The sequence below is a fragment of the Oncorhynchus gorbuscha genome, linkage group LG06 (assembly GCF_021184085.1).
Source record: "Oncorhynchus gorbuscha isolate QuinsamMale2020 ecotype Even-year linkage group LG06, OgorEven_v1.0, whole genome shotgun sequence".
Taxonomy (NCBI): Eukaryota; Metazoa; Chordata; class Actinopteri; order Salmoniformes; family Salmonidae; genus Oncorhynchus; species Oncorhynchus gorbuscha.
Window position 1 is genome coordinate 20,004,517 of NC_060178.1, and position 15,000 is coordinate 20,019,516.

Consider the following 15,000-nt stretch of genomic DNA (forward strand, 5'->3'; position numbering starts at 1 on the left):
ACATGAGTTCTAAACTATGAAACATGCCCTTCTTTCACCACTATATAAACCCCTTGACGAAAATGTAACTTTCTGTTCCGAGGACGTCAGGGCGACAGTCCTACGTTGAAAGGCTCAGATAATAAGCTGTTCCAAGGACGTGTGGACTTGAGGTCACCACGTTGAAAGGACAAAGACCACCTACAGGACTAAGCCAACCTTCGAGAAACCAACACAATTAGCATCAGATTTCAATGTGAAGGTGACTACCTACACCCCGGAAGGATGAATTTTGACTATAACAGCCAGACTATAGCATGAGCTTAAAGTATGGCAACTTGGTATGAACTTTTAACTCCTATTCACTAAAGAAGTGATACCTCCTAGCCGTCGCATTAGCACAGTGACTGTAGACGTGGGCTAGGAGAGGACGGACAGAGTATCTGTTCTACCACACCACGACGGTACTACCAAGTATTCGTTCTACCATCAGATATTCTTCAGAGGACCAGAGATTCATGCTGGACCACCCGGCTCCCATCTACCGAAGTGCAGCTCAGAGTAAATATTTATTGCATTCTCCTTTTTCAAATGGGCGGTAATTTAGAATGCATAAGATACTGTATTTACGATAGCATAGCTTCTCCCTTTGTTCCTCAGTCTTCCCACTCTTTCACTCAAACCCAGCCCCCTCTCTTTGTGTAACCAGGCCTTATCCGCTAGGGTCGTTTTCCTTTATGACATTTATGACAAATCATGATTTGATTTGATAGGGGGTTGATGAACCGTCTGGGGAACTTTGTAGGGGTGTGGGGTGTCATGGGGGTTCTATGTACAGTGAACAGGGAAGGAGGCTTGGTTCTAACTTTCTAGGATTGTTAAAATGAAGTAATGTTTGTGCTTTTAATGATGTAACAATTGGGCCAATAAAGGTATTTAAAAACAATCTCTCTCTCTCTCTCTCTCTCTCTCTCTCTCTGAATTCACTATTGAGGGGGTTGAGAATGTGTCAATCACATTTCATTTTCATGCTCAACAATCTGGCTCGAGGCTGGGCTCTGTTTATGCAGGCGAGATTTGCAGGTTGCCAGAGATGCTAAAAGATCGTCAGTGGAGTGGAAGATGAATATAGATGTTTTTCTTCTCTTCCCCCTCTCTCTACATGCAGCGCTGTCTCTTTCAGCATCCCCTCTCCCCTGACGGCTGGCTAGCCATAAGTGCACAGCCTCACAAAGCTGCCTGCCTCTCCTCTCCTCGCCACCGGCACCACATTAGGCCCCTGCTCATTAAGTGCACTGTATGACTAAACAATGAAGAGCATGCACTCGTAGATAGTAGGGTGAGGGTAAAACAACACTGTAATAGAGCACACACACTCATCCTCCCCCTCATCTCATCTCCTCTCCAGACCCACAGTCCATACTCTGTCGTGAGAGTCAGTACAAGGTTACAAGGTTACGCTATAGCCTCTCGTGTCATGGTGGATAACCTGGCTCTCAGAGACGGACAGGAGGGGATACGGGCCTTCATAGAGAAACGGAAGCCTGTGTGGACAAACAAAGCAGAGAAGGCCCATGATTAGTGATATCTGCTGGGCTGGCCCACCATGGCATGTGAAGGGTCAGCAGCCTCTGGGCTGGAGAGGGAGCCTGTGGATGGTTGAGGTGTTAAACTTGCCCCCAGTTGGACCTGAACCCATCACAGAACACATGCTCGAGGAGGACATTTTGAAACGAAATCCCTGTTGATTGTTCACCAATTTGTAAGTCGCTCTGGATAAGAGCGTCTGCTAAATGACTTAAATGTAAATGTAAATGTTACACATCCCAGTCATACCGGTAGAAGGGCCTTGTTTTGTGTCCGTCCCGGTTTTACTATCTGTCCCATTAACATTATTATGGGGTATAACTAGAAGCGAGTCTGGGAGCAGGGATGCAGGACTGGAATACAGGAATGAGCAGCAGTGGCAAACAGTGAAGATTTTACTCCACAGCACTAAAAAAGCTATTAAAAGGCTGAGCTGGTTTGCTTCTTCTCCTGCTGAGGAGGCTCCCAGGTTCTTGGGGAGGGTTGGAATATATAATCTGACAGTATTAAGTTGTCTGAGAGCTAGGCAGAGGGAGGATGCTGCAGCCCCAGCCTTCTTCCTGTCCTGTCCTGTCCTGCCGTCTGGAGTGTGCTCACTTATGGAAGTGTGGTTAATTGTGGATTGAGTGTGTGAGTGCAATGCCAATGCAGATCCTAGTCTGTCTCCTTTTCTGTACTCTTCAATCCTCTCAGTCTGTGTCTCTGCCCTGCTGTTGGCTCTCCCAGATATGTTGTATTGATCAGGGTGGATTATGTGTGAACCCATAGCTCCGGCAGAGCCTCGGCACCTTTAGACTGATACATGAACTCCAGGAGCTTCAGAGTCCCTGGGAGACTTACAGTGGATTTATTTGCAGCCATCGTGCCACTGCGCCACACTCTCAGCCTCTAATACGAAAGGTGAAGAGGTTAAACATGTCCTGGTGATGCTTCACTCACCTCCTCTCTCTCCTCTCTGTGGAGAGGTCTTTATTTCAGTCATCACTAAACCCCTATCTCTCCTCTCTGTGGAGAGGTCTTTATTTCAGTCATCACTAAACCCCTCTCTCTCCTCTCTGTGGAGAGGTCTTTATTTCAGTCATCACTAAACCCCTCTCTCTCCTCTCTGTGGAGAGGTCTTTATTTCAGTCATCACTAAACCCCTCTCTCTCCTCTCTGTGGAGAGGTCTTTATTTCAGTCATCACTAAACCCCTCTCTCTCCTCTCTGTGGAGAGGTCTTTATTTCAGTCATCACTAAACCCCTCTCTCTCCTCTCTGTGGAGAGGTCTTTATTTCAGTCATCCCTAAACCCCTCTCTCTCCTCTCTGTGGAGAGTTCTTTATTTCAGTCATCACTAAACCCCTCTCTCTCCTCTCTGTGGAGAGGTCTTTATTTCAGTCATCACAAAATCCCTTCTCTTTAGATGTCATGTTAGAGTGGCCTGCTACTTCCATGTCCATTCCCATGTTTGTTTATCTACCCAATCTTTTTCATTGGGCCTGTCAAGATATCACGGTGCAGAATCTCTCTCTCTCTCGCCACAGTACAAAGCAGTGAGGTGGATAAACTATGAAGTAAAAGTCTCATTAAATTTTAAGCTTCCAAGTGTGAGGCTGAACCCCCACCGGCTCAGAGCATCTAGAGCGGGTTCGGGAAAAGGGAGTAAAACTGTGGGAATAACACAGGCAGCTGTTCTTAGACAAGAAAAGAGGAGAAAAAGGACTGAGATTCAATGAAAAGTCGTCTGTCTTTATGAGTGCTCCCTTTGCAGCCAGGGCCCAATTGGTTCCTTTCCAAGCTGCACACACAGCACACCCCTCGTGTGAATGGTCCACATAAAGCTGCAAAGTTGCTTTAACGTTACACCTCCGTCTCTGTGCAAAACTTCAGAATAAGGAAATAAGGTTGAATTATCCTGTGCATGTCGTCATCTTACATAAGCAGCTGCAACCTGTAACGGACTCAAGTGTCACATGGCGAGTCCTGTAGCGGTGTCCCTGTCTCTTTGGTTTAGTCACACGATGGCTTAGTAACCAGAACAAAGGTTCCTAGTTCCTACTCAACTGTCTCAAACAGGAATACACAGCCGCTATTGACAGGAAGTAGTTTAGTGAGTTCATGATTAAACTTTCTATTGTTCTGTTTCATGTTTAAATGATCTGATATGATAGCCTGAATCCCATTACTCTGCACTAAGTAACCACTGAGAATGAATTAAGGCACACTGTGTGTTTATTGCTTGGTTAGTAAAATAACAAATGAGTGTAATCCATAAGGCTCTGATTAGAATGTCAATTTGCTTGGGAAGTGACACGAGGAAAAATAAATATTAGGCAATTGTTTAATGTGAGGAACATAGATATCTCATCCATGTGAAGTAACCTACTAACATTAAACTAGCCATTTTATTACCCTGACACTGGCTCTCATTCTATGGTGTGAATAAACGAATGAAAGTGAGATCACACTCAGCTGTGTGCTTTGACTATCTCCTCTCAACGTATCTCCCTGTCTGGCAGATAGCACAGGAGGTTGGTGGCATCGTAATTGGGAGAACAGAGTCAAGGGATTGACTGGAGCGGAATGAGGGGAATGGTATCAAATACATGGTGTCCAGGTGTTTGATGCCATTCCCTTTGCTCCGGTCCGGGCCATTATTATGAGCCGTCCTCCAATCAGAAGCCTCCACTGTCAGAGAGCCACAGTGTGTCCATCACAGTCTAAAGTTGAACCAATCCTTTCCTAAGCTCAAATGGAGAATAATCGGGTTCTCTAGTCCTGAACCTCTTATTCTGTCCCGGGACATTCCCACAGACACGTTCATCCTGAATCCCAGCAATTTGCTTTATAGCTCCAGCATTTAAATGTTTAATTGTGCGACGTCTTGAGCCATGTGAGGTCTTCTGAGCCCCGGGGCAGGGGCATGCGTGCGTGGAATGGAAGGGAGAGCCTGTCAGGTTCTCACATCTGACCTGTCATCACCTCCCACAACCCCATTCCACTCCTGCTTCTGACACACTCACACACACTCACACACACTTTCATAAATTTACACACACTTACACACACGTACATATAGATGGATAGCCTCATACACTCATGCACACAGATACACACTTAGGGATAGAGACATCCACCTATAGACACATTCCCTCTCACATTCATATGCTCAAACAGTAACACACACATACACACGCTCATTATCATACACACACACATTCACAAGAGACCACATGCAATCACACAATCTCTGAACGTCATATCCACACACATGTACTCACTCAGATCCCTCTCACACACATATACATAGACACTCAGATCCCTCTCACACACATATACATAGACACTCAGATCCCTCTCACACACATATACATAGACACTCAGATCCCTCTCACACACATATACATAGACACTCAGATCCCTCTCACACACATATACATAGACACTCAGATCCCTCTCACACACATATACATAGACACTCAGATCCCTCTCACACACATATACATAGACACTCAGATCCCTCTCACACACATATACATAGACACTCAGATCCCTCTCACACACATATACATAGACACACAGATCCTTCTCACACACATATACATAGACACTCAGATCCCTCTCACACACATATACATAGACACTCAGATCCCTCTCACACACATATACATAGACACTCAGATCCCTCTCACACACATATACATAGACACTCCCTCTCACACACATATACATAGATCACACACATATACATAGACACTCAGATCCCTCTCACACACATATACATAGACACGCAGATCCCTCTCACACACATATACATAGACACACACATGTACTCACGCAGATCCCTCTCACACACATATACATAGACACTCAGATCCCTCTCACACACATATACATACACTCAGATCCCTCTCACACACATATACATAGACACTCAGATCCCTCTCACACACATATACATAGACACGACACTCAGATCCCTCTCACACACATATACATATCTCACACACATATACATAGACACTCAGATCCCTCTCACACACATATACATAGACAGGCAGAACCCTCTCACACACATATACATAGACACTCAGATCCCTCTCACACACATATACATAGACAGGCAGATCCCTCTCACACACATATACATAGACACTCAGATCCCTCTCACACACATATACATAGCCACACACATGTACTCACTCAGATCCCTCTCACACACATATACATATCCACACACATGTACTCACTCAGATCCCTCTCACACACATATACATAGACACACACTTACACCCCCCAACATGAAAAACGCAAATGTATTCGGTACTCAAGTTCTCACACAGCTGGAAAATAAGAACATCAGCCAGTTCTCCGAGCTGGAAAATAAGACCCCAGTGGCTGATGGCTGATGGCTGTATGAGGATGTGACAGAGAGGAGAGAGAGAGAGAGTGTGTGTGTGTACATTTGCCCGTGTGGACCTGTCAGTGCACAAGCATGTGTGTGTGTGTGTGTGTGTGTGTGTGTGTGTGTGTGTGTGTGTGTGTGTGTGTGTGTGTGTGTGTGTGTGTGTGTGTGTGTGTGTGTGTGTGTGTGTGTGTGTGTGGTGTGTGTGTGTGTGTGTGTGTGAGCATGGTTGTGTGCTTGTGTGTGTGTGTGTGTGTATGTGCATGGTTGTGTGCTTGTGTGTGTGTGTGTGTGTGTGTGTGTGTGTGTGTGTGTGTGTGTGTGTGTGTGTGTGTGTGTGTGTGTGTGTGTGTGTGTGTGTGTGTGTGTGTGTGTGTGTGTGTGTGTGTGTGTGTGCATGGTTGTGTGCTTGTGTGTGTGTGTGTGTGTGTGTGTGTGTGTGTGTGTGTGTGTGTGTGTGTGTGTGTGTGTGTGTGTGTGTGTGTGTGTGTGTGTGTGTGTGTGTGTGTGTGTGTGCATGGTTGTGTGCTTGCGTGTGTGTGTGTGTGTGTGTGTGTGTGTGTGTGTGTGTGTGTGTGTGTGTGTGTGTGTGTGTGTGTGTGTGTGTGTGTGTGTGTGTGTGTGTGTGTGTGTGTGTGTGTGTGTGTGTGTGTGTGTGTGTGTGTGTGTGTGTGTGTGTGTGGTGTGTGTGTGTGTGTGTGTGTGTGTGTGTGTGTGTGTGTGTGTGTGTGTGTGTGTGTGTGTGTGTGTGTGTGTGTGTGTGTGTGTGTGTGTGTGTGTGTGTGTGTGTGTGTGTGTGTGTGCATGGTTGTGTGCTTGCGTGTGCGTGTTCTGCAATGCTTAGGGGATCTGCTGCTTATCTGTTAAGAAACTGCTGCTGTTCGTTATAGTGTTTACATTCAGCTAGGCTTTCGGGTAGAAATTATTCATAGCCATCTCTTTTCCTAGACTGATCACTTCTGCCTTTGGAATAGCTTGTATATGCTGCACACCTATTATTTTGTGTTTGACATAGTTGGTATTCATTTGTTATAACATTTCCTAATTTAAATAGACCCTAGATGTGGAGAATTTTGAATAGATAGAACAGGGTCATTCATTGCATGGAATAGTTCATGATTACCGCCTGGAAGACACTGTATAGATGTACTGTTAGAAGTCCTGTAACGATGCTGTTCCATTCTCAATGCAGTGCTGTTCATGCAGATGTAGTCCGGGAGGATAATTCAGGACTGTCCTCTGAGTATCCCAAGCCCAGCTCAAGGCCTAATGGTGCACTGTCTGTCTGTCTGTCTGTGTAATCCTGGCGAGACGTTGCGACCGGGGCCAACACACGCCCATCCAAACCTCTGACACAGGAGATGAGATGCTGAGAAGATTTCAATAATCAATTTAGCCGACCAGGAGGGGATAAATCCTGTCCATTTTCCTCCTCACTCGCTTTTCCATCTCTCCTTCATCCCTTCCTCTGTTCTTCCTATCTCCTACCCGCACGCCCCTCCCGCTGCTCATACACAAATGAATCATTCAGCAGCCGATGTAGTGAAAGGTGGAGTAAACAAGTCTATTGCATATTATCCCGGGAGGCCGGGAAAGAGAGAAGAGTGAGGGGAGAGAGGCAGAGATATACAGTAGAGGAGAAGGAAAAACAATGTGGCTGTCCAATACCACAGATCAGAGAGCACACGAGCCTATCTCCAGCCTATCTCCAACCTATCTCCAGATTATCTCCAACCTATCTCCAGCCTATCCTCACGTCCCCGAGTCATTTGCACTTATATTGACCTCAAGGTTTGCACCAAAACGAATGACACAGTCAGCTAGTGCGGCGCTCTCTTTATCCACGTGTTGTGCCCCCATACAGTAAATAATAAAACCACGTGGTCTAATGCCGCAATGGTGAAAGAGGGAGAGTTCAGGCTCCTGAGTTTCTCCAACAAAGAGAGTGTATAGGCTGAGTGTACTTCAGCCCACTGAATAATACGTAGCGCGGAGAATAACTATAATGCAGCTTTAGAGTGCACAGTAAGTGCCCTTTGTTTCTATGCATCAATGGTTTAGAGGGGCCGGGGCTAACCGGGGCTAACCGGGGCTAACCGGGGCTAACCGGGGCTAACCACCGGCCACAAGCAAATAATAACCACACCTAGCAGCACCACAGTAGCGACTGCTAGGATTACTGTATTTGTTAAAGGGTCTAACGGAAACATGACAAAACATTTTTCTCCGATAGCTCAACCCATTATCATTCCATGAGATGCAAATGAATGTTCAATCGTTTTCCTGTAATTAGACTCGCAAGAAGGTCTCACGCCCTGACCATAGAGAGCTGTTTATTCTCTGATAGTTGGGGCGTGATAGTGACTAGGGTGGGTCATCTAGGTGATTAATGGTTTATGTTGGCCTAGTATGGTTCCCAATCAGAGACAGCTGTTTATCTTTGTCTCTGATTGGGGATCATATTTAGGCAGCCATTGTGCTTTGTGGGATCTTGTCTACAGATAGTTGCCTGTGTTCACACCAGTAGCGTCACGTTTAGTTTGGTAGTTTGTTGTTTTTGTTCGGTGTTCATTTATTAAAGGATAATGTACGCCCAACACGCTGCACCTTGGTCCAATCATTATGATGAGCGTGACAGAAGGTTTATGGATGTACCTGTTTGCTTGTTGAATCTGGAAGATTTATGAGGACAGTTGCACGTTGTGTCGGTCAATAAAACCTGGAGGTTGATCAGTAGAATCTAATGTAAAGTTGCCGTTGTTGTTTGTTCGTGTCGTGAATGTTGTATGTGGTTGTGTGGAAGGAAGGCAGGAGGTGTACTTACTGGCATGGTCTGGCTGCCATGGAGGGCACTGATTGCAGACTGGGCCTCCGCGTGTGTGGAGAACTTTACAAAGGCACAGCCTGAAAAAAACACACACACACACACATAGGGAGGGAGAAAGAGGCAGGGTGCCGGCACGCACAAACACGCACGCACACACATACACACAGGAAGTGAATAAAAGGCAGGGTGCCTTTATTAAACACTGTGAAGAGAAGCGCGTCAAAACATTTCAGGGAGGCACAGAGAGACTCCCATTGCACAGCAGGCTGCTCCTCCCCAGGCTGCTCGAGCTGCAGGCTCTTGTACAGATTGCACTGATGAAGCAGAAAAGCATGCTATTTAGCACCACATGCCTGTCTGTGCATATTAAATACAGACCCAGTGAAATACATATTGTCTTAAGACGTCATTATGCATTAGTCTACAGTTCCTGGAAAGAAGCTAAACATGTTGAAGGGACTAATGCCGGTTGGATCAGGACCTGCAGTGAAGGAACCCAGCGGGGTAAACCTAGAGAATTACTGCATCTTTAAGTGTGGTCTTATCAAACGCTCTTCTCCTGTTCTACCTCTGGACAAAATAATTGAGCCTGATAATATACGGTATAAATGAATATGTATGTAAACTTAGTTGACAGTTAACAGTTAGTTGACAGACAGGTATCCATAAACATCTGTAAATCTTTGTTTCTGTAAAGGATTGCATTATCTGACTGACATGACATTGATGTTCATTCACATTACCCAAACAGAGTATAGCGGGGACTAAATCGTACCTCCCCGACACTCTTAAAAAAGGATTCCAAAAGGGTTCTTCGGCTGTCCCCATAGGAGAACCCTTTTTGGTTCTAGGTAAAACACTTTTAGGTTCCAGGTAGAACCATTTTGGACTCCATGTAGAACCCTCTGTGGAAAGGGTTCCTCATGGAACCCAAAATGGTTCTAATTGGAAAGCAAAAGGGTTCTACCTGGAACCAACAAGGGTACTTCAAAGGGTTATTTTTTTTAAATAATGTAGTTGCCCCAGTGTCTCGCAAAGAACAACGCAATTGTTATGACATCCGCCATTCCCTCTTTACTTCTGTACGACTGTCGAGTCACAATGCCAGGACCTCAACCTCCACAATATTCCACAACAATTTTCATAAGCACTGGCATGGGACTATGTTTCAGAGACATGAAGAAGCAGGGCTTCCAATGCTATTTACTGCATGTCAAAAGGTATTGGTTTCTACCAGACTGTGTGCTAGTTGCCTAGGTTGACAGACCATGGGGCCTGGGTCGTTCAATGAAAATAGTGCCTATTCCATCGCTTTGATGTTTTAAGTAGTAATTGTTCACCAATATTGAATTTTAAAAGCATGTTATATTAAATGAGATGCCCTTATAGACCTCATGGAGAATTGCGTTTTGTTTATGAATAAAGACTTGCTAAAGTGACAAAATTCTGCCTTTTGACATGTCCCTTCGTGCCCCCTCTGTAAACCCTCTGTAAAACCCTCTGTACACCCTCTGTACACCCTCTGTAAACCCTCTGTACACCCTCTGTAAACCCTCTGTACACCCTCTGTAAGCCCTCTGTAAACCCTCTGTACACCCTCTTTAAACTTCTAGGAAGATTTTAACATGTCCCTTCGTGCACCCTCTGCAAACTTCTAGGAAGATGTTAACATGTCCCCTCCTGCACCCTCTGCAAACTTCTAGGAAGATGTTAACATGTCCCCTCCTGCACCCTCTGTAAACTTCTAGGAAGATGTTAACATGTCCCCTCCTGCACCCTCTGTAAACTTCTAGGAAGATGTTAACATGGCCCCTCATGCACCGTCTGTAAACTTCTAGGAAGATGTTAACATGTCCCCTCCGCATCGTCTGTAAACTTCTAGGAAGATGTTAACATGTCCCCTCCTGCACCCTCTGTAAACTTCTAGGAAGATGTTAACATGTCCCCTCCTGCACCCTCTGTAAACCCTCTGTAAACTTCTAGGAAGATGTTAACATGTCCCCTCCTGCACCCTCTGTAAACTTCTAGGAAGATGTTAACATGTCCCCTCCTGCACCCTCTGTAAACTTCTAGGAAGATGTTAACATGGCCCCTCCATCACCCTCTGTAAACTTCTAGGAAGATGTTAACATGTCCCCTCCTGCACCCTCTGTAAACTTCTAGGAAGATGTTAACATGGCCCCTCCATCACCCTCTGTAAACCCTCTGTAAACTTCTAGGAAGATTTTAACTCCAACATTTCTCAAAGTTTTCACCATCATTGTAAAGCTCTAGTTATTTTGTTGTTTTGACAAAGTCAATTCTGATGATGATTATTTATGTCATGTGATTAGTGATTCATTTATGTCTGTCCCTCATTTTAAAGTCAACCCTGTAATGTGAACTTAACTCTCATCTTATTATTGGGAAACTATTCCTTATAAAAAAAATAAAAAGGAACATTGAACATCTAATAGTAAAAACATAGTGTAAAAGAAGGTGATTCTACTATTTTTGGCAATTTTCTTTTGTGTTTTGTGATGTAAAACTGAGTGGGCCGAGCATAACACGTCAACCCTGTTACGGTCAACCCTGTTACGGTCAACCCTGTTACGGTCAACCCTGTTACCCATAGATTGGCAGCCTAGACATGTTTGAACAATTTCACATTTTTTGTGAAGCTTGCATTTAATTGCCACTTTCTGTTACACACAACATATGTCCATTACCCCTGCGGCAAGGGGATTTATGGCTGAATTAAGATGAAATCATCAACCCTGTTACGGTCAACCCTGTTACGGTCAACCCTGTTACGGTCAACCCTGTTACGGTCAACCCTGTAACTTTATTTGCCACTTAATAGGCACTTGTTTTTTTATTCAACCTCTTGAGATGGGAAAACGTGTTTTTTTTTTAATGTAGTTGAACATGTGCTCTTTGTGACAGAATGTTAATATGAAGTTAAATACTTCTCAAAAGGCACTGAATTGGTGGAACGACCCTGCTACAATGCAGTGCATCAGTTAGGCCTTCTTATTGTTCATCTATGGGAATGTTTCCCTTACAGGCCTACATAACCTGGAAGACCATTCTGAGCATAATACAAGCCATGATGGCTCCTATAAAGAAACCTGTTTACTTTGAGTGTTTTTTTACTACTAAAAGAAATAATGCCCATTATGAATCTGTGATTTCTCAGCTGAAACTAACTGTGGAATAGACAGTGACCTAGATAATATCTGAGGTACAGTATATAATTGTTTTCCTACCTTTGCTGTTTCCGTCAGGACCTCTTAGGACGGTGCACTCCTCGATGACTCCGTAGGGCTCAAAGAGGCGGTACACGTCCTCCTCAGTCTGTTGTTTGTTCAGCATCCCCACAAACAACTTCCTGTCTTCTGAAACAAAGAGAAAAGCAAATTAAGGGTTAAATAAAACTGCCTTCTCAATGCGACCAGTCTAAATGAGTATTGCAACCATAATGTCATATTGCCTTAGATATACCGATGTAGGATCTTCATTTGAGCCAGTTTGATACAACAAACAGCTGTATCAGCAGGAAAATAATCCTGCAGCAACAGGAAATGTGAAATATTATGTGGCTTATAAATGAATGGCCATTTTTGTAGGGGTTGATTTATTTTTCGTTAGGGAAAATCAAGTTTCAAAGTGGAAATTATAAACTGTAGAAGCCTTTTTAAAACTCAAATACTAAAACTTTGCCTTTCCTGCTAGGCAGGAAAAGTCTCAGCAAAAGAGTGATCTATTTAAGAACCTACATCTGTATAACAATGTAGGCTCTGCTCACTGTGCTCAGTGGCCGGTATATGAACATAGGGCAATGTATTTGTCTGCTCCATTTAGCTCTGTGAGTTGAGTCACGGTGTATTGTTCCTGTGCCAAGTCTGCTCATTTTAATTTCAACGATAATTGGGTTTGCTCACATATTTGAGCCCTGGGAAGGCCTTGGGTTCTATCAGAGCGCGGCCATGCCCCTACCTTGGGGGAATGGGAGGAAGCAGCAGGCTGATGAAACAGCTGTGTATGGTCCTTCAGATACACCAGGAGCTCCAGGCAGTCCACTATATGGATATCTCTCCTTCTGCCTCCTATACTGCTGACCTTCAGTTTGACTGAATACAGGCTATTTGTTATGTGTCAATCTCCCTCTCTCCCTCTGCCTCAGACTATATGTTTAATTGCTGCTGATCCAGTGTTTTCAGTGTATCACCGCAGAAATAATATTCCAGAGCTTTTCAATGAACAATGGCACGTCTCTCCGGCACAGAGAAGGTGAATAATGCTGACTTTTCAATATGGTACGGTGTACTATTGAGTCCTGTTAAATGCAGGGGGACTTTCTCTTTACCTTGACCTGACATGCTATGTTTACTGTTGTTCTGCTCATATGATTAATGCTTTGCTCACTAAATCCCACTGGCAGAAACACTACTACCAACCTCCCCTTTACAGATTTTCTATAACTTTGAGTGCACCTATGTAACAAAGGCAAACACAAGCAGAAGAGGGATCCAGGGCCAGGCTCTGGGCTCTGGAGTTCAACATCATTCCCAGTCTTTGGTAATGCGGTATGTCAGGGTGACCTCTGCGGCTGTGAGAGACCATGAGAGAGAGAGACTGTCTGTTATTGTGCTGTGGCGTGACCTGACCCAGGCAGGACCTACTGATATCCATATTCCTCCTCCAGCAGCCAGCCTAGTCCTATGGAGCTGCACCGGTCGCTGCCACCCTGCCACAGACAGAGCCCCGGCCAGCACCCTGACTCAGCATGACCAATGATGCACCTTTAAAATAATCACCAGTGTCATGGCACTGTCAAGGGAGGAGCTGCCCTCGTGACACTCTTTATTGTTAGTGGCAGGATCAGAGGGTATGTATCAAAATGGAAGCGATCCAATGTGACACCTGTCATGGTGGATTGGAGAGCATTTATCTTCAAAAGAGAAAGCCCTGAACTGGAAAATAAAAGGCCAAGACGCTTCTTCCTGTTGTTTGGGGCGCAATATGAATTTGGAGGTGGGGTGGGTTTGAGGGGGATTCAGTTCTTTGCACCCACTCTTTCAGCCTCACGCACACACAGACATACGCCTTTGCCCTCTCCTCCATAGCGCCCTTCCAGGAACATAACTCCTACAGCATGGTCCCCTCTATGGATGATGGGAATGTGACAAGGCAGGATTAATGTATGCAGCTGACCTATATGAATTTCATATGTTCCGTACTATTGCCATTCAAGTCATGAACAGAACTCCTGTGGCACGCCTCAAAATACGACATTGAAACTGTCCCATCGCTGATAGACTGCTCAATGGCAAATTACCTAGAGCTGAATGGAATAATATTTTTGGGACTCAGAGCACATCAGGAATAGACCCATATATCAGATCAGATCTGTGTGTAACATTGGTTGGTTACAGAGGGCACCAAAAGGCCAAATTGGAGTCCCATTCTGGGCTGTTAGCTTTTCACTGTATTCCATCAGAAATGCCACTGGATTGTCCTGATGTGAAGGTTGAAAGACAGGCGTAATGTGATGGGATATGGATGTCTCCAGTGCTGCTGTATCTAGAGGGCAGTGTAACACAAGTTCTTCAGCTCCTGCTGAGAAATAGAGAACATGCACCTCTCCTAAGTGAGTGTGCTTTGAAAACAAGCTAACAACGCATGAAAATATATCATCTTAGAGACCTATTTCTCAAGCCATTATTGTGCTACTCTGGAGTAAAACGGCACCTTGGGACTTGATACTCATCTAGCTACAACACACAGCGAGGATCATTTTGTTATGCAGGTGAATGAGGACCCAAAAGCGACTTAACAGAAACAGAGTTTATTCCAGTCCAAACAGAAAACGACTAATCCTGAATTCTTAACAGGAAATGTCCAAACGGGGAATAACAGAAATCCTCTAGTCTGTAGAGGGGAATAACAGGAGAAGCGGCCACAGACTGCAGGTCGCTTCGGGTAGGCGCAGTCCGTAGCTGATAGAGACACCTGCTCACACGCAGCATTCTAATGAAGGCAAAAACACGCCAGGACGGAACAAGAACACAGTACAGCAAACAAGGATCCGACAAGGACAGAAGCGGAAACAGAGAGAGAAATAGGGACTTAATCAGAGGGCAAAATAGGGGACAGGTGTGAAAGAGTAAACGAGGTAGTTAGGAGAATGAGGAACAGCTGGGAGCAGGAACGGAACGATAGAGAGAGAGAGAGAGGGAT

General features: G+C 44.8%; 1 protein-coding gene across 7 annotated transcripts in view; it reads right to left on the reverse strand.

Annotated features, from left to right (window-relative positions):
• The window catches only part of LOC124037656 (CUGBP Elav-like family member 5), a 423,888-nt gene that overhangs the window by 53,480 nt on the left and 355,408 nt on the right, over positions 1-15,000 (reverse strand). For all 7 annotated transcript variants that reach the window (XM_046352589.1, XM_046352588.1, XM_046352587.1 and 4 more), the window contains exons 4-5: positions 12,027-12,155; positions 8,776-8,855 (exon numbers count right to left, since the gene is read on the reverse strand). In XM_046352589.1, the coding sequence (XP_046208545.1) occupies positions 8,776-8,855; positions 12,027-12,155 (209 nt within the window). The remainder of the gene's footprint in view (positions 1-8,775; positions 8,856-12,026; positions 12,156-15,000) is intronic.